Genomic DNA, 18,917 nt, shown 5'->3' on the forward strand with positions numbered 1-18,917 from the left:
TCTTGTTTCACACATGACTCTGTTAGCCCTTAGCTCAATGCTGTGGTTTAATCACTAAGTCATGTCCGACTCTTGCAACCCCACGGACCGTAGCGTGTCAGACTCCTGTTAATGAATCAATCTTTTTTTTTTTGGCTATGCTCTGGAGTGGATTGTCATTCCCTTCTCCAGGGGATCTTGCTCACCCAGGGATCAAACCTGGATCTCCTATATTGCAGGTGGATTCTTTGCTGTCTGAGTCACCAGGGAAATCCATTTATACTGGTCGTTCTTTATTCAAGAAATTTTTATTGGATATTCACTCTCCTGTAGGTGCCCAGGGAATTTACAAGTTACATGTTTCCTGGGGCCTTTTTCACGTGACGACTGACAGAAAGAAAATAAATATTTCCTATCAACATATTTATAGGTAGGAAGATGCTTGATTTCTTAAAATACACATTCTTTTTTAAATAAGGGCTTCAAACAAGGTGACAGCTAAAGGTTGTCTTCAATGAAATCAGTTTAAAATATGTTTCTCACTTATACTATACATGATCCCTTACATTATCTATGATCTCACTTATATGCGGAACCTTAAAAAAAAGAGGGTGGGGTGGCTTACAGATACAGAAAACAGAATGGTGATTGCCAGACACCAGGGTTGTGGGGGTGGGCAAAAAGAGTGAAGGTAGTCAAAGGGAAAAAATTCCAGTTGTAAGATAAGTGAGTAATGGAATGGAATGTACAGCATGGTGACTATAGTTAATAACACTGTATTATAATAAGCAATAAGGATATACTGCATAGCACAGGGAATTATAGCCATTATCTTATAATAACTTTTAATGGTGTATAACCTGCAAAAATAATAAATCATAACGCTGTATATTCAAAACTAATTTAATATTGGAAATCAACTATACTTCAATTTTTTTAATTTTTAAATAAAAACCAGAAAAAAAAAAACAAAAAATACTGTATTGTATATTTAAAAGTTGCTAAGAGAATAAATCTTTAAAAAGTTCTCATCACAAGAAAAAAATTTTTAGTAACTATGTATGGTGATGGATATTAACTAGATTTCTTGTGGTGGTCATTTTCCAATATACACAATTCTCAAATCATTACATTGTGTACCTGAAACTAATATAATGTTATAAGTCAATTGCACCTCAATCAAAAAATAATATTTATACTGACTACATTTTGACTTGGTAATATTTGGATATATTGGATTAAATAGCATATTGTGTGTGTGTGTTCTCAGTTGCTCAGTCATGTCCAACTCCTTGCAACCCCATGGACTGTAGCCCACCAGACTTCTCTGTCCATGGGATTTTTCCAGGCAAGAATACTGGAGTGGGTTGCCATTTCAGACCCAGGGATCGAACCTGCATCTGTTGCATCTCCTGTAGTGGCAGGCAGATTCTTTACCACTGAGCCACCTGAGAAGCCCCAAATAACATATACTACTTTCCTTTAATAAATATGTCACTTAAGCATATTTCTTTCACAGGGTAACTGAGTCCAAATGCACTCTTTTCTTCCCCCTAGGAAGAGACCCTCTGGCCCAGGATGATCTGCTGTGGCTTCCGTGTTAGCCCTGGGCAGCCACCCATGTGCCAAAAGCAACAGCAGTTTAAGGTTGACCCTCTTTGTTCACCATCATCTCCAGACTCCAAAGTGGATTCCATAAATATTTACTGAATATCATTTTACCTCATGGGAAAGGAAAATTTGCCCAAGGATCTTCCAAATCATTCCCAAACCATGACTCTAAGAAAATAGAGGAAGAGTTAGATCTCTTCACGTCCATCTGTTGAGACGCCCAAGACATAAATGTACTCTGAAAACTCCCCAAACTGCCTTGCCCATTTCCTCTTCCCTTTAGTTATGCATGTCTTCATTTTCCACTCCAGCCTACACAGCCGATTCATCCTGTTCACTCACTAAAATGAGGAGCTCAGAAACCCATCAGGCTGGGAAGTTTCTGGCCATCCTTCTCTGGCTTCATCCTGTCCTACGCTCAGGAATTCCCCAAACACACAGGATCTCACCCTCAAGTGTCCAACTCACCACCTCTTTCACTTCTGTGGGGGTGTGGGTGTGGATGTGGGGGTGGATTTCAACTACATGGAAAGAGAGAAACTGTCCTTTTCCCTGTTTCTTTATAAAATTCAGGAAAGGAACTGTTGAGCAGAGAACCAAATTTCAAATAGTTCAGACAATACCACAAAAAGACTGCAAATACCCTGAAAAATGCTGCCTTGAGAGTTCCATATGTGTTTGTATGAATATATGTCTGGTTTCTGGTAGGAAATGTCTCCCACTGACTGGGAATCAAACTAGCTCCCATTCCTCTGCCCACAACAGCTGATAGCTGGGCTAAGGGGTCCAGAAGACTGCTGGCTGACGACCAAAGGCAAGTCTAGGTTTGGAAACTCACTGCAAGAATCCCAAATACATGAAAACTGACTGTTCGTGCTTAAGGAACAGTGACAAAACCATGGTGGTGTCAGCAGCACCTGGGCAGATGAACCACGTCTTTGTTTCCCATGTAAACTCCTAAATTCTTAATGGCAATGATGCCAGTAGCAGCACTTGGGCGGAGCAGGAGGCAGAGAGCGACAGTATCGCAGGTTACAGCAGCAGGTACAGCCAGCATCCACTGCACCATTACTACAGATAAGTACTCTCACGACCTCACCAAACCAAACCTACCCAGCCAGCCAATGAAGCCAGGACCCTTGTTACCCAGGTAACAAGTCTAAGCTGTAACTGATGAAGGCATCCACTTATGTCGACGAGATAATGGGGATTTTCCTCCTGAGAAAGATGGAGGTTCTTCAAACTAATCTCCCTTTCTGCTTCCCAGAGGTTGGTTTAGCCACAAGTTTTGGGGAGAAACACCGTGAGGCTCAAGCCAAGCATGTCATTGGACCGTTGTGATTGTTCCACAATGTATACACAGACCAAAGTATCATGCTCTACACCTGAAATATATATAATTCTTATTTGTCAATCATACTGCAATAAAGCTGGAAAAAAGAAAAGAAAAGCGAGCTATCATGTTGGTGTGGATATTTCGTCTCTAAAATAGTTACGCGGTGCTACTAGGACAGAAAAAATTCTAGAAGAGTGAAAGATACAAAGATTTTGAAATTTGAGAACATGAGATATTACGGCTTTTACTGGATAAAGGTAACTGTATAACGAGGCTGTCTTGTGCAATGTGAAAAGATAAAGCAGGAACTCACTACAGGCCAGGTTAAAACGTGACAGTTAGGAATGACAGACGCCTGTGGGGACACAGCCTGGAGTTCAGCTGCTGTCCTACACAGTGTTGTGAAACCTAAGTTAGTGCACCTCATTATTTATTCCTCCACCTCGATAGTCTATCATTACCATGAAAGGAAACATGTTGATAAAGGCAAAGATTGTTCTGGCAACAAAAGTAATGCTTTACCTGTAAATAGCACATGCTATCTTTAAATACCTCCCTGTTAGGCATCCCAGAGTTCACCACTGTTCATCCTGCATCTACTCCCAAAGTTCCTCATGCTAAGCCCTGGTGGCTCAGACTGGAAAGAATCTGCCTGCAATGCAGGAGACCAGGGTTTGACCCCTGGGTCGGGAAGATCCCCTGGAGTAGGAAATGGCTACAACTCCAGTATTCTTTCCTAGAGAATTCCATGGACAGAGGAGTCTGGCGGGCTAAAGTCCATGGGGTCGCAAAGAGTTGGACATGACAGAGAGACTAACATTTTTGATTTTTCACTTTTGAGAATCACTGGGTTAGTAGATTTAGAAGCCCAGAGTCAAGCCAACCAAAGGCTCCGATGAGCAAAAAGTGGCAGAAGAACCCTACAGAAGAATCTGGCTAGAGTTGGCCTGGGTTGGAATGATGGTTCTGGATCATCTGACCAAGGGATAATCTGGCCCCACTCCCCTTCTGTTCTGTGAACCCTCTTGTCTTCCTGCTCATTGTCTTTGAGTCATTTTCTCTTAGTGCAGTGTCTCAAACTAAAAATTCAAGTCAAAAATTCATTTCATTTCACCCTGCTGGTGCTGTGGGCAAAGACACAGTGAGAGCCTGGTTACTGAGCACAGGCTTTGGGCTGGGGAATTAAGTCAAGTATTTCTTTGTAATCCACTCAATTATCCTAAAACTTAGATCATGCTATTATCCACTCACCCCACTTAGTCCTCTGTTGACATAGAGGCAAAAGGAATAACTTGCCCAAAGAGAAAAAAATCTAATAGCTGGTCAAACTGAAATTTAAGTTAAAAATCCTTCTCACTCTGAAGATTGAACCCAGAACTCTAGACTTCTTTGACTGTTTACCACTCTTAACCAGTTTACAATAAGAAGAGATTCTTTGCCAAAAAAGCATCAGGGCTTTTTTGTCTGGAGAAGGTCAGCGTGCAGCAAAAGAAAAAACAAAAGAATCAAAATGCTTGGGTTTAAGTGGATTAAAAATAAGAAGAGGCTGAATTTCTTGGTAAGTAAGAAGTCCAGATCTACCCTATAGGCCCTGCTTGTCTGACATAACACTGGCCTTGCCATGTCCTCTCTTCTAGAGGGAAGGATGGCCTGGTGAGATTCAGAAGGAAGGGGACAATCTGTTATGTCGGGACACCCTAACATCCAACCAAACAGAGGCTGGCTGGTCACAGTCACCCCGCCCCTCTGTTTTGGAAGCTCCCACACTCTACAAACTGTCTGGAATTCATTAAGACAGGAAAACAGGCTGACAGTCGTATTTCAAATTTTATTCAGCAGAAGTTCTGTGAAAAACAATTTGGTCATGCGGGCACAGTCAAAACCACCATCACTCTGTTTCCCAACCAAACCATTCAGTCAAGTGACTGCAGTGCCTCAAGCTTCACACTTTGCAAATCTCCAATAAACTACAGCCCTCTGAGACCTGGGTGAGGGCTCCTTATGGTCATATAGCCAGGTTAACTCCAAGTCACTCAGAGCTCACATCTGGACAACCCAGCACCCTACCAGGTTTCACTAAGGTACATCTGATCACTAACATTCTAGAGGGAATTTTCCTTTTTTCTTTTTTTTAAGTCAGTATGTGATTATTATCAATGACCCTCTATAGCCTGACCATAACAAGCAACACCCTATTTCTTTTTCAACAAAATATATTCCAATCCAGGGTATTTTTCCTTATGTGGAGACACAGGACTTATAGTAAAACCATTAGGGAAGTGTTTATGCATCAGCAAATCCTGGGGGACTTACTGAAAGACACAGACTGCTGGGACTCCCCAGCCACAGTTTCTGATTCAGAAGGTCGTGGGTAGGGGCTGCGAATATGCATTTCGAACAAGTTACTAAGGGACACAAACTGCTGGTCTGGAGGCCACATTTTGACAATAATTGCACTAAGGTGATGGTGTTAGTGGTGGATGTACTGTTGCTGTTTGGAAATGGGGTGGTGATTGTAATCAGTGAACTGGAAATAGGAAGCAATGCAAAGAGGTGGGGTTCAGACAATGGATCAGCTCAGGCGGCCCCCATCCGAGTGGCAGAAAAGTCAAATTAACCACGTTTAATCAGAAAAAGAAGATATAAAATAAAATAACAGAAAAGACCAAGGATAAACCTAAGCAAAGACAGACATAACTTGATTCAGAAGCCAAAACCCTACTACTAGGACCATGGTGATGATGGCTAGCTATCCACCAAAAGTGGGTTCTCCTTTCTAAGTTAGAGGTTTTGCTGCTCAGCTGGGGTCTCTCTTTCCCAGTTCCCACCCCGGCATCCAGACCTAGATATGAAAATGGACCTTGCCAGAGAATCTGAGCAAGTGATGCCTGTCACTTTGGGATTTAAGTTATACCTTCTCCTCTTCCTTTCCACCGCCAGGCACAAAGGATGCCAGGGTTCTAGGCAATGAGAGAACCAGAAGATGGAAGGAGCCTGGATTCTTGATTTGTCACGTGGAGGAAAGCTGTCTGCCTACCAGGAACTACGACTTATATGATTATCATCTGCCACTTGGTTATAGCAACCAACGTTAACCCAAAAGAAGGACTTAGTTTCTCTCTGCCTCCAAGTTAGGGCTTCATTCTAAAACACAACAACCTTCCCAAGTTCAAGATCAATGGAAATAAAAGGAGACTCTCAGTGAGCACCCAAGCAAATCCTGGGATTCATTAACATTAGTCTACATGTAACTCCCTGAAACTGATCGCTGTGATACAGAAGACTGGCCGAGCCTGTAACAATTTCTCCACCCCAAAGCCATGAAACTCAAGCATGCAGGCTAAGTGTGTGGGAAGGGGCTGTTAACAAGAATTTGGAAAAGTGACTATGGGCAGGCAAAATAAAAGTGTTCACTAGGGGAAACACATGAGGACAAGGGAGCTGGCTACCAGTGAAATCTGATTAGAAAGATGACAGGTGTATGAAAACAAGAGTGAGAAAGAAGGACACCTCAGCCAGCAGAGTGACATGTATATCACTGACTCCAGAAACAAATACCAATTAATTGTTCTTGCCATTCAGCCCCATGCCATTAAAGCGTGCATTTTAGCGACTGCCATACCGTGATCAAGCGAATGGCATCAAATTCTCTCTCATTCACTTCTGAATCAACAGTGATATAAAGCATCCACACGCTATCAATATCGACAGAGTTGCATTTCATGACCCCGTCATTTAGCATTTACACCTCTAGCCTTCATCTAGATAAGATGTGATTAGTGTTTATCTACCTAAACACCAGTGGATAAATGACCATGCCAAGGTGATGCAAGATGTGGTTCCAAAAAGTCTACCCACTGATTGTCCCCTCCATCACAAGCCAGGGGCCAGGTTCTCTCACAGGTTACTCTCTAAGCACGCTTCTTTGGAGCAAACGGGCAAACTTTTACTTGGAATGTCACCAGGAATCATGCCAACTGTTTATATTTTTAGAGATTCTTTTACATAAGCTATTGTAAACTCTACCTTGAAAAATGAACAGACTTTTCAAGAATGCATAGTTAGTGTCATCGCTTTCCCTTGAAAGGAAATGACCCTAACTGGCCAATACTATTTTAATGTTTATTCACAGTCATTATGCTTATTCACAGTCATTCTCTGCCCCCAAGTATTATAAATTGGTTGCAAAGGGTTCTATTGGCTGAGATGCCAATTTTCTCAAGTTACGCAGTTATTCAGGTTTAGTAATACCACAGAGCAAACTGACCCTGAAATAATACCTTTTCATTTTTTGCTAAAAGATTTCAAATGCAAAAAAAAAATTAAACAGAAGTATACTCAGTCGCCTTGACAGAGAAGGGATTGTTACAATATTGGAGTGCCTGTGAATACCACCTCCAACTGTTTGGGACAGGTTCAAGCAAGAGGAACAGGGTGGCCACATCTCACTGAGGTGCTCAGGTAGACTTTACAGGGACTGTGCTAGGTTCCAAGTTAAACAGGAAAATCACCCTTATGTTTTCTGTATGCTTTTCCCTTCATCAAGTTTCCAATCTCCAGTTATAAAAATAAAATGTATGTTTTGAAAAACATGCTTTTTTTAGAACCAGTTAATATTTAGGAACATATCACAGTAAAGGTACCAAAGTAAGTACAGCATTCCTGTCCTGATCTGACATACAACCTCAACCACTGGTCTCAATAACTTTTCTCTGCCTCAAATCTTCCTCCCGTGGAAGCAAGTTAAGCTTCCCAGAAAGAAAACCCATCCTACAAAAGCTACACATTGTCCCATCAGTGAGGACGACCACCCTTCCCATCGGCTCTTGACCTTGCGGGAAAGTAGGGGAATGTGTGTGAATGTGTCAGCAAGTTCTCCCACTCAAGGGTGGGGGTGGCAAGGGCGCAGGCCACAGAAGCCTTCCTGAAATTGCTCAATAGCCCAAAATTGTCTTATAGAAAGACACGATTCTACCAGAGCCTTCCCTAAAACTTCATCTCACCACGTTTGGATTTAAAACATTTGCTCCCACACAACCCAAGACCCTTTTCCCGTGGACACTTAAATCAAAGAACACAGCTACTGAAATCTGAATGCTTTGAAGATTTCTTTCGTAAAAGGGTGAATTAAAACATGCCATGGCCTATGGATGTCAACTCTCATGGAAGCTGGAAGTGGCGCGTGGGAGGAGAGGCTTCTTCTTTTACTTTCTGCACGAACACTGACATTTTCACATCAGTGTAGACAGGAAGCGTGTGACCCAGGGGCTGAACACAGCCCTGGGAGTCAGGAGTTCCACGCGGGTCATTTGTACACTGACATTTTCACATCAGTGTAGACAGGAAGCGTGTGACCTAGGGGCTGAACACAGCCCTGGGAGTCAGGAGTTCCACGCAGGTCATTTGTTTCTGGTGTGAGTGTGTCTTTGATGAAACTGATCTCAGGCTTTACTTTTTAATCCCAGGTGACCTGGCCCTCTCCTTTGCATCAAAGATGCAGCCAAAAACTGTTCCTAAACTAAACATAAAGGAAGTATGACCAGACCAGAATGATCTCAAGGCAACAAAAGTGAAATGAGCAAGAGGACAATTCAAGTAAGATGATCCTGGAAGAAAGGAAGGATAATAAAAAATAACAAGACCCATCTCCACATTTAGTCCACGGGTAGATTTGCAAAGACAAGCATAAATCTCTGACTCCCTGGACATTAGGAAAACATTTAAGACTAAGTTATAGACACTTACTTATGGTGAAGATTAATGCCTGCATGTCTTTCTCCACTGTTCATATACTACCTTAAAATTACCTTGAACCGGTCCTATATGTCTTCCTAAGCACCTGTAAGGACAAGCCTATGGTTAGCTCTTTTCACGTATTACCTTTCATCTTCACAGCGGCCTTGCAAGGTGGTTATCACTCCATCTTACAGAGGACGGAACTCAGACTCAGGTTGGCGAGCTTGTCCAAAGTCACACAGCTAGCGAATGGCAGCACCAAGATCTGCACTTTCAACTCAGACATTTGGTGCCTCAAAAATCACTTCCTCTATGAGGTCATTTCTAAAGACCCATCCAATAAAGCACCTTCTTTCCCAGGCACTCTCCATCAATAACATTCTATTTCGTTTTCCTAGCATGAAAACTTGTCTTCTTCATCTATTTGCTTCATTATCAGTTATACCCCCCACCTCCAAGATGAGAGCACCATGCTAGCAGGGACCTAGTCTGTCTGATCCTACTTTTGATTCCCTACACCAGCTAAGAGCTGTCACACGATAAACAATAAATAAGTGTTGTAAGGAAGGAGAGAAATGAGGTAGGTACAGAAAAGAAAAAACAAACAAATCCATGTCCCTCTGACCCCAAAGTTATACTGCCTGTGCTGAAAGCGACTGAGTGACATTTTAGAAATGACCTGGGGAGGACAACAGGGGCTCATGACTTTGGGGTATCATTTATTTCCTGGTGGGTCTTTCTCTCACCATTGCCTCCACTTCCTGAAGCACTGCATTCCTCTGGAGCCTACCCTGGTTCAACCTCTATGCAAACACTCCAAAGGTGTATGTCTTTAACCTTCACAGCATGCATCAAAGGCCACAGGAAGGAAGACGCAGCAAAGAAAGAAGGTAGCCATGTTTAAGACCAGACCTAGAGACACAAGGAGCCTGGTCCTCCTCCCCAGTCCTTAGGAATAGAAATAGGATGTGGGTGTTTCAACAGAGATCCCAGATCTGCCCGCTGGTCCTCTTGCCCTCAGCTGGCTCAGGAAAGATGCAGCCTTCATGGCTTGCTGTAATTCCTTGCCCTCAAGTACACAGTGTTCACCAGACTCACAAAAACCTCCTTATAAACTCCACATTTGTCTTTACAATAGGAAAAGCTTGGGGCAACCTCACTGACTATCTCTGACCCACCTCCCTGACTGTTTTCTCCAAATAATGCATATTTGGAGATGAGTCAAACATATTTTTATAATTTACTCTGATGAGACAGACCTAACAGCAAAGTACATTTTATACTTAAAACACATACACAAAACAAATGAAACTCTTGCTTACCGTCCTTGAAAAATGACAAAAAAAAAAAAAAATTTAGCCAAATTTTTCTATTATTTATCCTAATACTGCCAGTTCTGAAACAAAGCAGTTGGAAGGGGAAATTTAGTAACTTTGATTTGTCCCAAGATACATTTTTTTACACTGAGGTCCTATTCCTGACAGTAAGCACATGTGACCTGTTCTAAAAAAAGGATATTTTCCACTTCTTGCACAACTGGAGCAGATATAAACATCAGCCTGTGCAAACGGCACTGCAGAACTCAAAGGGAATTAAACACACACACACATACACACACTTAAATAATTCTATAAATAGCAGTACTCGCGAAAAGGAAATCTCCAATAACACACAAAACCAACACTTAGAATCCCACTTTAATCAAGTTTTCCATCTAATCATACCACACAAGCAATTTGCATAATAAGATCTGAACATCTGCCAGGTTAATGCATTTCAATCTTGTCTATTTTGCTTCAGATACATAATTCTGTGCTTGCGTTAGTGTTGTGATGAGGAGGGGGGAGACTGCAATCATGGTAAAATAGGAGAGAAGGAATTGATATCACTAGCATGTGCTAGGCACGCTACAAAGCACATTTACACATGTTATCTCAGTTTTAAAACTTCCACCAATCCTAAAAGGACACTTCTATAGACTCCACTTCACAGGTAAAGAAGCTGAGAGTCCAGGAGGCTAAGAGTCGAGCTGTGAACACAGACACACCAATTAAGTGGCAAAGTCACGGGCACTGTGCTTAATTAAGCATGGCTACTTCTGAACCTGTCTATGTGCATCCAGTCTCGGCCACCCCAGGTGCCCACAGAGCACGAGAAAAAGCTGGGGCTCTGGTTAGAAGTATAAAGGCAGGAATGTATCTGGGGGTGCAGTGGTCAAGACTCCATGCTTCCAACGCAGAGGGTGCAAGTTTAATCCCTGATCGGGGAGCTAAGATGGAAGCAATATTATAACAAATTCAATCAAGACTTTAAAAATGGTTCATATAAAAAAAATTATGCCTTCCAAGGCATGTAACATTTTATTTCATGTTATAAAGAACTATGCTTTGACTACTGCTTGACATTCAATGCCAAAATCAAATACCCTTATTTACTGACAAAACTCCACCCCAGTTTCCCTTCCTCTATTACGTTCCCATGGCTCATGCCCCTGGTTATCACACTCCGTCCTGTATGCTTGGCTGGATCTATGTGTTCCCTTCCCTCCCGCTACACAGGCGAGTTTTGGAGAAGGCACAGCACGGTCAGGCCCCGTGCCTTTCACAGGGCAGCCCAGACTAGTGCACTGGAGCCCAGGACCAGAGCCAGAAACAGGCCCATCTAACCGTCATGCCTTAGCTTCCTTCTTTGTAAAATGACAACAGTAAAAATACAAGCACCCAAGGTTGAAGTGAGACTTAACTGAGTTAACAGAAGTAAAATACCCAGAATCATTCCTGGCATGTAGTAAGCACTGCATGTTACTTGTTTTTAAAATTATAACCCACAACATTATTGTCCTTATGTATTATTATCATCTCAAGCAGGTTGTGCAAGTTAACACATGTAAAACCACTCAGGACGGGGCTGGCACACAGTGTGGTCTCAGTAAATGTTAATGGTGTTCATTGGAATGAATTTGCAGGTACTCAAAAGATATGTGTAGAATATGAATTTGTATGTATGCGATGATGCCAAAGATGTTTTGTTTTATTTTTTTAAACCAGCGTAAAGAAACTGTTAAGGACTGCATCAAAATTATAAAACACAAAAGATTTATCTGCAGCACCTCATTAGGGGGGAAAGCAAAAAGATTTTACTAAACTTGGGATAACTTTATTGCATAACAACGCTGGCCTTAGAGAAGAAAGCCAGAGTCAACCAAATGCAAACACATTCTGGAAGGTCAGGACTCACTGCTAAGTAATAGAGAAATAACAAGAACATCTGCTAACATTTACTGAGCACTAAATATGGGCCCAGCATCATGCTAATACTTTTCCATAGTCAATGTCACAATTAATGTCCTTAAGACCCTTAGGAGGCAGGCCCCTCAGTTGCCAGATGAAGAAACTGAGGTCACTCAGCTTGTTAGGGACAGACAGAAATGACAGAACAATCCTCTTAAATCTCCATGTAAAGTAATTCTCTGCAGATTAGATAGAAAGAAAAATCAAGAAAACTTTCTGAAAACAATAAAAGATGGACAGTTCAGTCTTGCCAAGAATGAACAATCATTCATCTCATTTTATAAATGAAAGGGTATTTTTAATAGGAAGATATGGGTGCATGCAAGGTCACTTCAGTTGTGTCCGACTCTCTGTAACCCTATGAACTGTAGCCCCCCAGGCTCCTCTGTCCATGGGCTTCTCCAGGGAAGAATACCAGAGTGGGTTGCCATGCCCTCCTCCAGGGGATCTTCCTGACCCTGGGATTGAATCTCTTATGTCTCCTGCCTTGGCAGGCAAGTTCTTTACTAATAGTGCCACTTGGGAAACCAAGGAAAAATCTCAGAATAAATCCAAGAAGTGATGGTGGCTTTACATGGAAATCCATGCATGTAAGCGTGAGTTTGACACAACCATCTTTTCTTTCTCATCTAAATACAAATCTGCAACAATTTCACACACCTCTCTCTGAATCGGCATCTGGGAACCATTGCTCTATCTCATCCTGCCAATATAAACCTAATGCTCACTTTCATTCCCATTTCTAATTTGTGGGAAGTTAAAGCACCATTATCTAAACCATTATTAAAACTTTGAGAAAAGAAGAAACTGGAATTAGATTAAATCAATTCTGAAGTCTGTCCAGGAAAAGGGCATTAGCAGCTACAAAGCCAGAGAATTTAGCACCGAGTAAACATTGGCCACCTCATGCGAAGAGTTGACTCACTGGAAAAGACCCTGATGCTGGGAGGGATTGGGGCAGGAGGAGAAGGGGACGACAGAGGATGAGATGGCTGGATGGCATCACCGACTCGATGGACACGAGTTTGAGTAAACTCTGGGAGTTGGTGATGGACAGGGAGGCCTGGTGTGCTGCAATTCATGGGGTCGCAAAGAGTCGGACACGACTGAGCGACTGAACTGAATTGAACTGAAACGAAACAAAAGAACCATGAACCTGAAATATGCTAACATATTTTTTAAAAAATTTTTTCAGGACCTAAAGCCCTACAGACAGTCCCTTCCCTGAGAGGGACCCATCCAGTGGTTCCACATCTGACCCTGACCTGACTGTGCTCATGTGTGATATCTGGGTTCACCCTCTCATATCTGGCACCTTTCCTCTGCCACCCACCATTCATGGCTCATTTCCAGGAGAATACACCAAGGTTTCAAAAACCTTTGGGGAGGAATCAAACTACAAACATTTCTTCAGGAGACCCCTTTCTCTTGTGTGTGTGTCTCTCTATGACACAGCTTCTCCAGTCATTGTGACCAAAGCGAGGTTCCATCACCCAAATCCACTGGCTTCACATTCCTAAAGTCTAGGAGGTCTGGGTTAGGAATCAAACTGTCTTTCCTCATCAAACACTTGCACATCTAAGCCCAGTCCAAATGAAGAATATATAAACTCTTCTTTGTAGACAGCGTGGTGGATACCTATTTTAAAAGGAAGGCAGCCTTGAATGCAAAAACCAGAATCAAATGGCCCATCCGGAATCGAATACAAAGAGAGAAAACAACAGATAGTCAAACAACAAAACACTATTGTGCCAGGCATTGTTCTAGGCCTGTTAATCTGCAACAGGGGTGAGTCTATGTCCCATGGACATTTGGTGGCATCTGGACATATTTCTGGATGTCACAACTTGAGGAGGGATGCTATGGCCTTGAGCAGGTGGAAGCCTGGGATGCTATTAAACATCCTGCAATGCCCAGGACTGCCCCCAAAGCAAAGATCTATCCAGTCCAAAGAGTCAACAGCACTGACGATGAAGAAACTCTGTTCTAGGTTCTGGGGGCACCACAGTAAACCAGGAAGACCCAGAAATCCCTGTCCCTTTGGACCCTGCAATCTAGTACAGACAAACACAGCATACCTGGAACCCATTAGAAAATGATAGACTGGGTCATAATGTAAGTACTGCAGAAAAAGTGAGCAGGGGAACGGACATTGAGAGTTTAGAGGGAGAGCCACAGCACAGAGCGTGTTCAAGGCAGGGATGACATTTAAGGGAAGACACCAAGTTGGCTGGGGAGGGAATGAACGCTACTGCTCTCCGGACAAAGACAGAAAGTGCACTTGCTGGCCCCAGCAAGTGCAGCGTACAAAGGGCCAGAGGTGGAGAGGTCTGGAGTGTTCCGGGAATGGTGCGGAGGCTGGCTGCAGCAGAGAAAGCCAGGAGAGCAGCAAGAGACACACACACACAGCGCTGACAGGGAGCCCGCCCATAAAGCGGTCTGCCTTGGACCACGTTAAGGGTCTCGAGTTTCACTGATACCAGGGAGGGTTCTGAAGCGAGAACATGATGTGACCCATTTACCATGAGGCTTCTCAACCTCAGCAGTAACAATCTGGGGACAGATGATTCTTCATTGTGAGACTGTCCTGAGCACTGGAGAATGTGCAGCAGCATTTCCACTCTCTACTTACTAGAGGCCAGTAGTAACTCTCATCCATTGTAGCAACCAAAAATGTCTCCAGACATTGCTGAATGACCCCTGAGTGGGGCAAGCCACCATTCAGGTTGAAAACCAGTTTTAACATAGACATTGTGGCTCCTGTGTTGAAAAATCCACTGAGAGGCAGCAAGGACAAAGGCAGGAGACCGGGTAAGAGATAATTAGACAGCGAGGCCAAGTGGCAGTCTGAACCAAAGTGGGAGCGGAGGAGTTGGTGACAAGTAGGCAGATGCTAGGGGCATCCCTGGTGGCTCAGAGGGTAAAGAATCTGGCTATAATGTAGGAGACCCACGTTCAATCCCTGGGTTGGGAAGAGTGAAAATTTTTCACTCAATTACTAAATACACAATAGCTTTACAGTCTAGAAAATAAAGAAATTAATAGCCTAGTAAATTGGGCTTCCCAGGTGGTGCTAGTGGTAAAGAACCTAGCTGCCAATGCAGGACATGTAAGAGACCAGGGTTCAATCCCTGGGTTGGAAAGATCCCCTGGAGAAGGGAATGGCAATCCACTCCAGTATTCTTGTCTGGAGAATCCCAGGGATAGAGGAGCCTGGCAGGCTACAGTCTATGGGGTCACAAAGAGTTGGACACAACTCAGCAATTAACAGTTTTCTTTCTCAGGAGGATTCTAGACATATCTTCAACTCCAAAAGACAATCCAGAAAATACAACTGATAGACAAGGCAGTTGCAGCCATATTCCCCTTCTGATTTCAACTTATTCCAACCAAGATTATAAGAAGGGAGGTGCCCAGGCAAAGACTTAAGACAAAAAGCCATGAGGAGGAGGCCCTGAACATGCAGCCCTTGTAAAGTCACACAACAGATGTCGATGACAATACATCAGACAACTGTGGAGAACTGTACTATAGGGAAATTTTGCCAACCCCATGTATTTATTCACAGATTTTATTTCACTGGTTTATTTCAAAGAGCATGTGTCTGCTCCACAGACAAGTTTTACAACTTTTTTAATTTAGCCTTCCTCTGTGCACCGGTTCCATCCTGCACCTGTTTCCAGCTTCAACGTGTGAAACCAGCGCTTCCCACATCCCAGAAATTTTCCTTACACGTGCAAGCTAGCTCCTGAGGATGCTCAACCCTTGCAAGTCTTTTTTTTTTTTTTTTTTTTGCCAACTCTGAAAAAGAACAGGCCCCAAATCCTCCAACGTGAGTTTCATGGCATTCATCTGGGTTTTTCCAGATGGTATTTTCCTCACTCTCTCAAATTTATTTAATGTTATGTATCAGCTACCATCAAAAATGTTCCAAACAGTCCGGTTAATTCATTTCTTTCAGGACTACACACACACACACACACACACACACACACACACTCTCCCTCATTCTGGCCATGTAAGCATTTGCTTATAGAAGCAAAAGCAGAGACTGCTCGGTAAAACACTGGTCCCTTCAGCCGAATACAGATAAAGCCCCAATGAGCATAACCAACAATACCCTTTACACACTATTACTCCACACCCCCAACCCCCAACACACACAATCTAGGCTCACACACAAAACAGCCATTATGAAGAGAAACCACCAACTAAAGGCTGGTTTTAGGCAACTAACTGCACAGGAGGTTTCCTTCCAATCTCCGTGAAGCAGCTGCCAAGAGGCTGCTTCAGCCACCCAGTCAGTGCTCCTGGCAGATTTTCTTCCCTAAAGTGGATTCAGAGCCTGACACAGCCCTGAAGGAAACGAACCTAACTGCACAACTACCAGTTCCCAGTGCCCCAGCAGCTACGATCACACCCCTTCACTCCGGATTCAGTCCTTCCTTCACCACGATTTCAGGACCCTCTCCCCTTCTGCCAGCCAGGCCCCTTCGCCCAGACACTCCGGACGGTGAGGGGCGCGCAGGGAGGTTTGAGAAGGATGCAGAAGCACCGCTGAAGCGTCCGGTTACAGCCTCATGCTACCTCACAACTGAGGGGTGGAACTCGCACCGCCTCAACGGACCACCTCTCTCTTAGTAAACACTGGAAATGTCCTGAGCGGCCGCAGGACAGAGAGGAGTGAAGACACCCAACCTGCTCCAAGGGCCAAGCGGGAGTGGACGCAGCCTAAGAAGCGGGCACTAGGGCTGGTGCGACGCCAGACCAGCAGGTGTCTTCACTCTCCTCCCGAACAGTTTTAGAAGCGCCCAGAGAATTAAAGACGTGTCGCGGCCCAACAGCGGTCACTCGCCAAATCTCCGTCTCAAAGTTTTTTGCCCCTCCAGGGAAGGCCTGCATTTGAATGGGACCCCAAAGCCCGGGAGTTCCACCTGGCCGAGGAGACACGCCCCCCCCCCCAACCTCGCACCCCGCCCCTCCCGCACCGGGGTGCCGGGCCGGGAAGGTCAGGGGCGGGGCTCGGGAAACCTCACCTGGAGGCGGCCCGAGGTCGGTTTTCCCAGAGGGGCCCGACTCCTAAGCGGCCGACAACACAGGAGCGAATTGCTTCCCCCTAACACCGCGCTCGACCCACCGCAAGCTCTCCCTCTCCCAAGTTCTCAGCCCGCTGGGATTTTCAGAAAAGGGGTTCACTCGAAACTCACCCAGACCGCGTCCCGGCCCGGCGCTCCTTCTCCCCCACCTCCGCGTCGGGGCACTCCCCAGCCCCCACCCGCTCTCCGAGGGGTCCCCTCGGCTGTCCGGCGCTGCCCGCCGCGCCCCCAAAATGCGCTCGGGCGGAGACCCTCATTGGTGCACCCGGCCGGCCGGAGCGGCCCCCAACTGTGGGGGTCAGTTCGCCCTCTGCCCCGGGGCAAGGGCACGGGGTCCTTGTCCCAGAGTCCGGGCCAGCCGCTTCCCTCGCCTCAGAGTGGGAGGCAACGGGTCCTCCAGGTGCGGGCCGCGCCTCCCTCCAGCTGTCACCACTCACCTGCTCTTCAAGGGTTGACTTTTGAGTTCGTAATAGGTTTTGGGCTCTTCGTGAAACTCCTCCCCGACTTCAAAATCCGGCACGATCCCCGATTCCGACTGCATGGCTCCAGCTTCCCGTCCTCGCACTGCTCCAAAGTGAGAACTGAGCCCGGGGGCGGAGGGGAGGTGGCGAGGCCTGAGTCCCCCGAGCGGTGCGCCCCCAAGCCTTGCAGAGCTCAGCCCGCTGGCCCGCGCGCGGCCGCCCGCCCCGGCGCCCGGAGTTTACACTCGAACCGGGACGGGAGGGGCGGCTGCCCGGCGCCGTCTGGGATCTGTAGTCACAGTCGGGCCGAGTATACCCAACTTGCCATGAGAGCCGCTCGACACAAAACTACAATTCCCAGAAGGCTAAGCGAGGGCAGAGGCAACGTGGTAGACACCGCTAGTCCAACTCCTGTTTGGATTCATTGTCAATGTCAGCAGCTCCTCTCCCTTCTCTCTCTCCACTAGATTCAAGGGTACAGACTTGACCATTTAATATTAATAAGAATGGACTCAGCTTTGTTCTCCTACCATCACTCCTCCTCCAAGCTCACACATTCGCGAGGGCACGCCAAGTCCTTATTAAAAAAAAAAAATAGTAAAGGGTTTTGGCACTAGAAAGTTTCAGCCTTCAAGTCTCTCTTAAATAGACTTTATATCAGGCTACATGTATTACAGCGCTGCTGCGACAAATCAACCTGTCCTCGATTTGGAACTGCGTGGAGGAACTTTCCTTCACTCTGTAAGTAAAATAGTACTGTGGAAACTGTCCTTGTGCGTCCCTTTCCTGTAACTAACTCAGTGCTTTTACAATACTCTTCAACCAGCTGAATGACTCTCCCCTTTATCCAATTAGCCACTTCTAATCCAAAGCGGCACTTGAAAGGTGCAGTTAATTTTAAAAGGCACAAAGTTACAAAACAGCGTCGTCACTGCCTGCTTTTAATTTCTCAGTTGGCTGGGACTTCAAATGAAATCGTCCTAACTTTACAGGAGTGAAGTTGTGGGGCACATAAAATGTTCAAGTGTCAACTCCCCCCACCCCCACCACAGCTTCCCGGCACTCACTTAGGTAACAGATTAACAGACACTGTTACGGCTCATTTGAACTTCCAGTCTTTCCCTCTGATTAGTTCCAGTAGGGTATTTTTCTTTCTTTTAAAAGTGTTTGGAGGTACCAGGGAGGAAGTAGAGAGTTAGAGGGTGGCTTTTAAAGTTCTAAGACCTACAGTTGAAATCCTGAGTCCTTCTCTAAAGTGCTGTGTAATCGTGAGCTTGTCACTTGATTCCTAGAAGCCTTAATTTCTTCATCTATAAAAAAGGAGATTGCAAAATCTGTTTTTTCAAGATGTTTCGAGGTCAAATGCAAGAGAATGATCTGTAATCTATAAAAATGCTGCTCAATGGTC

General features: G+C 44.7%; 1 protein-coding gene across 3 annotated transcripts in view; it reads right to left on the reverse strand.

The window, feature by feature from the left end:
* Positions 1 to 17,734, reverse strand: part of MITF (melanocyte inducing transcription factor) — a 223,077-nt gene extending 205,343 nt beyond the window's left edge. For 2 of the 3 annotated variants that reach the window (XM_065933304.1, XM_065933303.1), the window contains exon 1: positions 17,486 to 17,734. In XM_065933304.1, coding sequence (XP_065789376.1) covers positions 17,486 to 17,589 — 104 coding nt within the window. In that variant the 5' untranslated portion in view covers positions 17,590 to 17,734. Of the gene's footprint in view, positions 1 to 17,159; positions 17,181 to 17,485 lie in introns of those variants that run through there. The other variant, XM_065933302.1, reaches the window with a different exon arrangement.
* Between the last annotated feature and the right edge of the window lie 1,183 nt (positions 17,735 to 18,917).

This window comes from Muntiacus reevesi, chromosome 4 (genome assembly GCF_963930625.1).
Source record: "Muntiacus reevesi chromosome 4, mMunRee1.1, whole genome shotgun sequence".
Classification (NCBI taxonomy): Eukaryota; Metazoa; Chordata; class Mammalia; order Artiodactyla; family Cervidae; genus Muntiacus; species Muntiacus reevesi.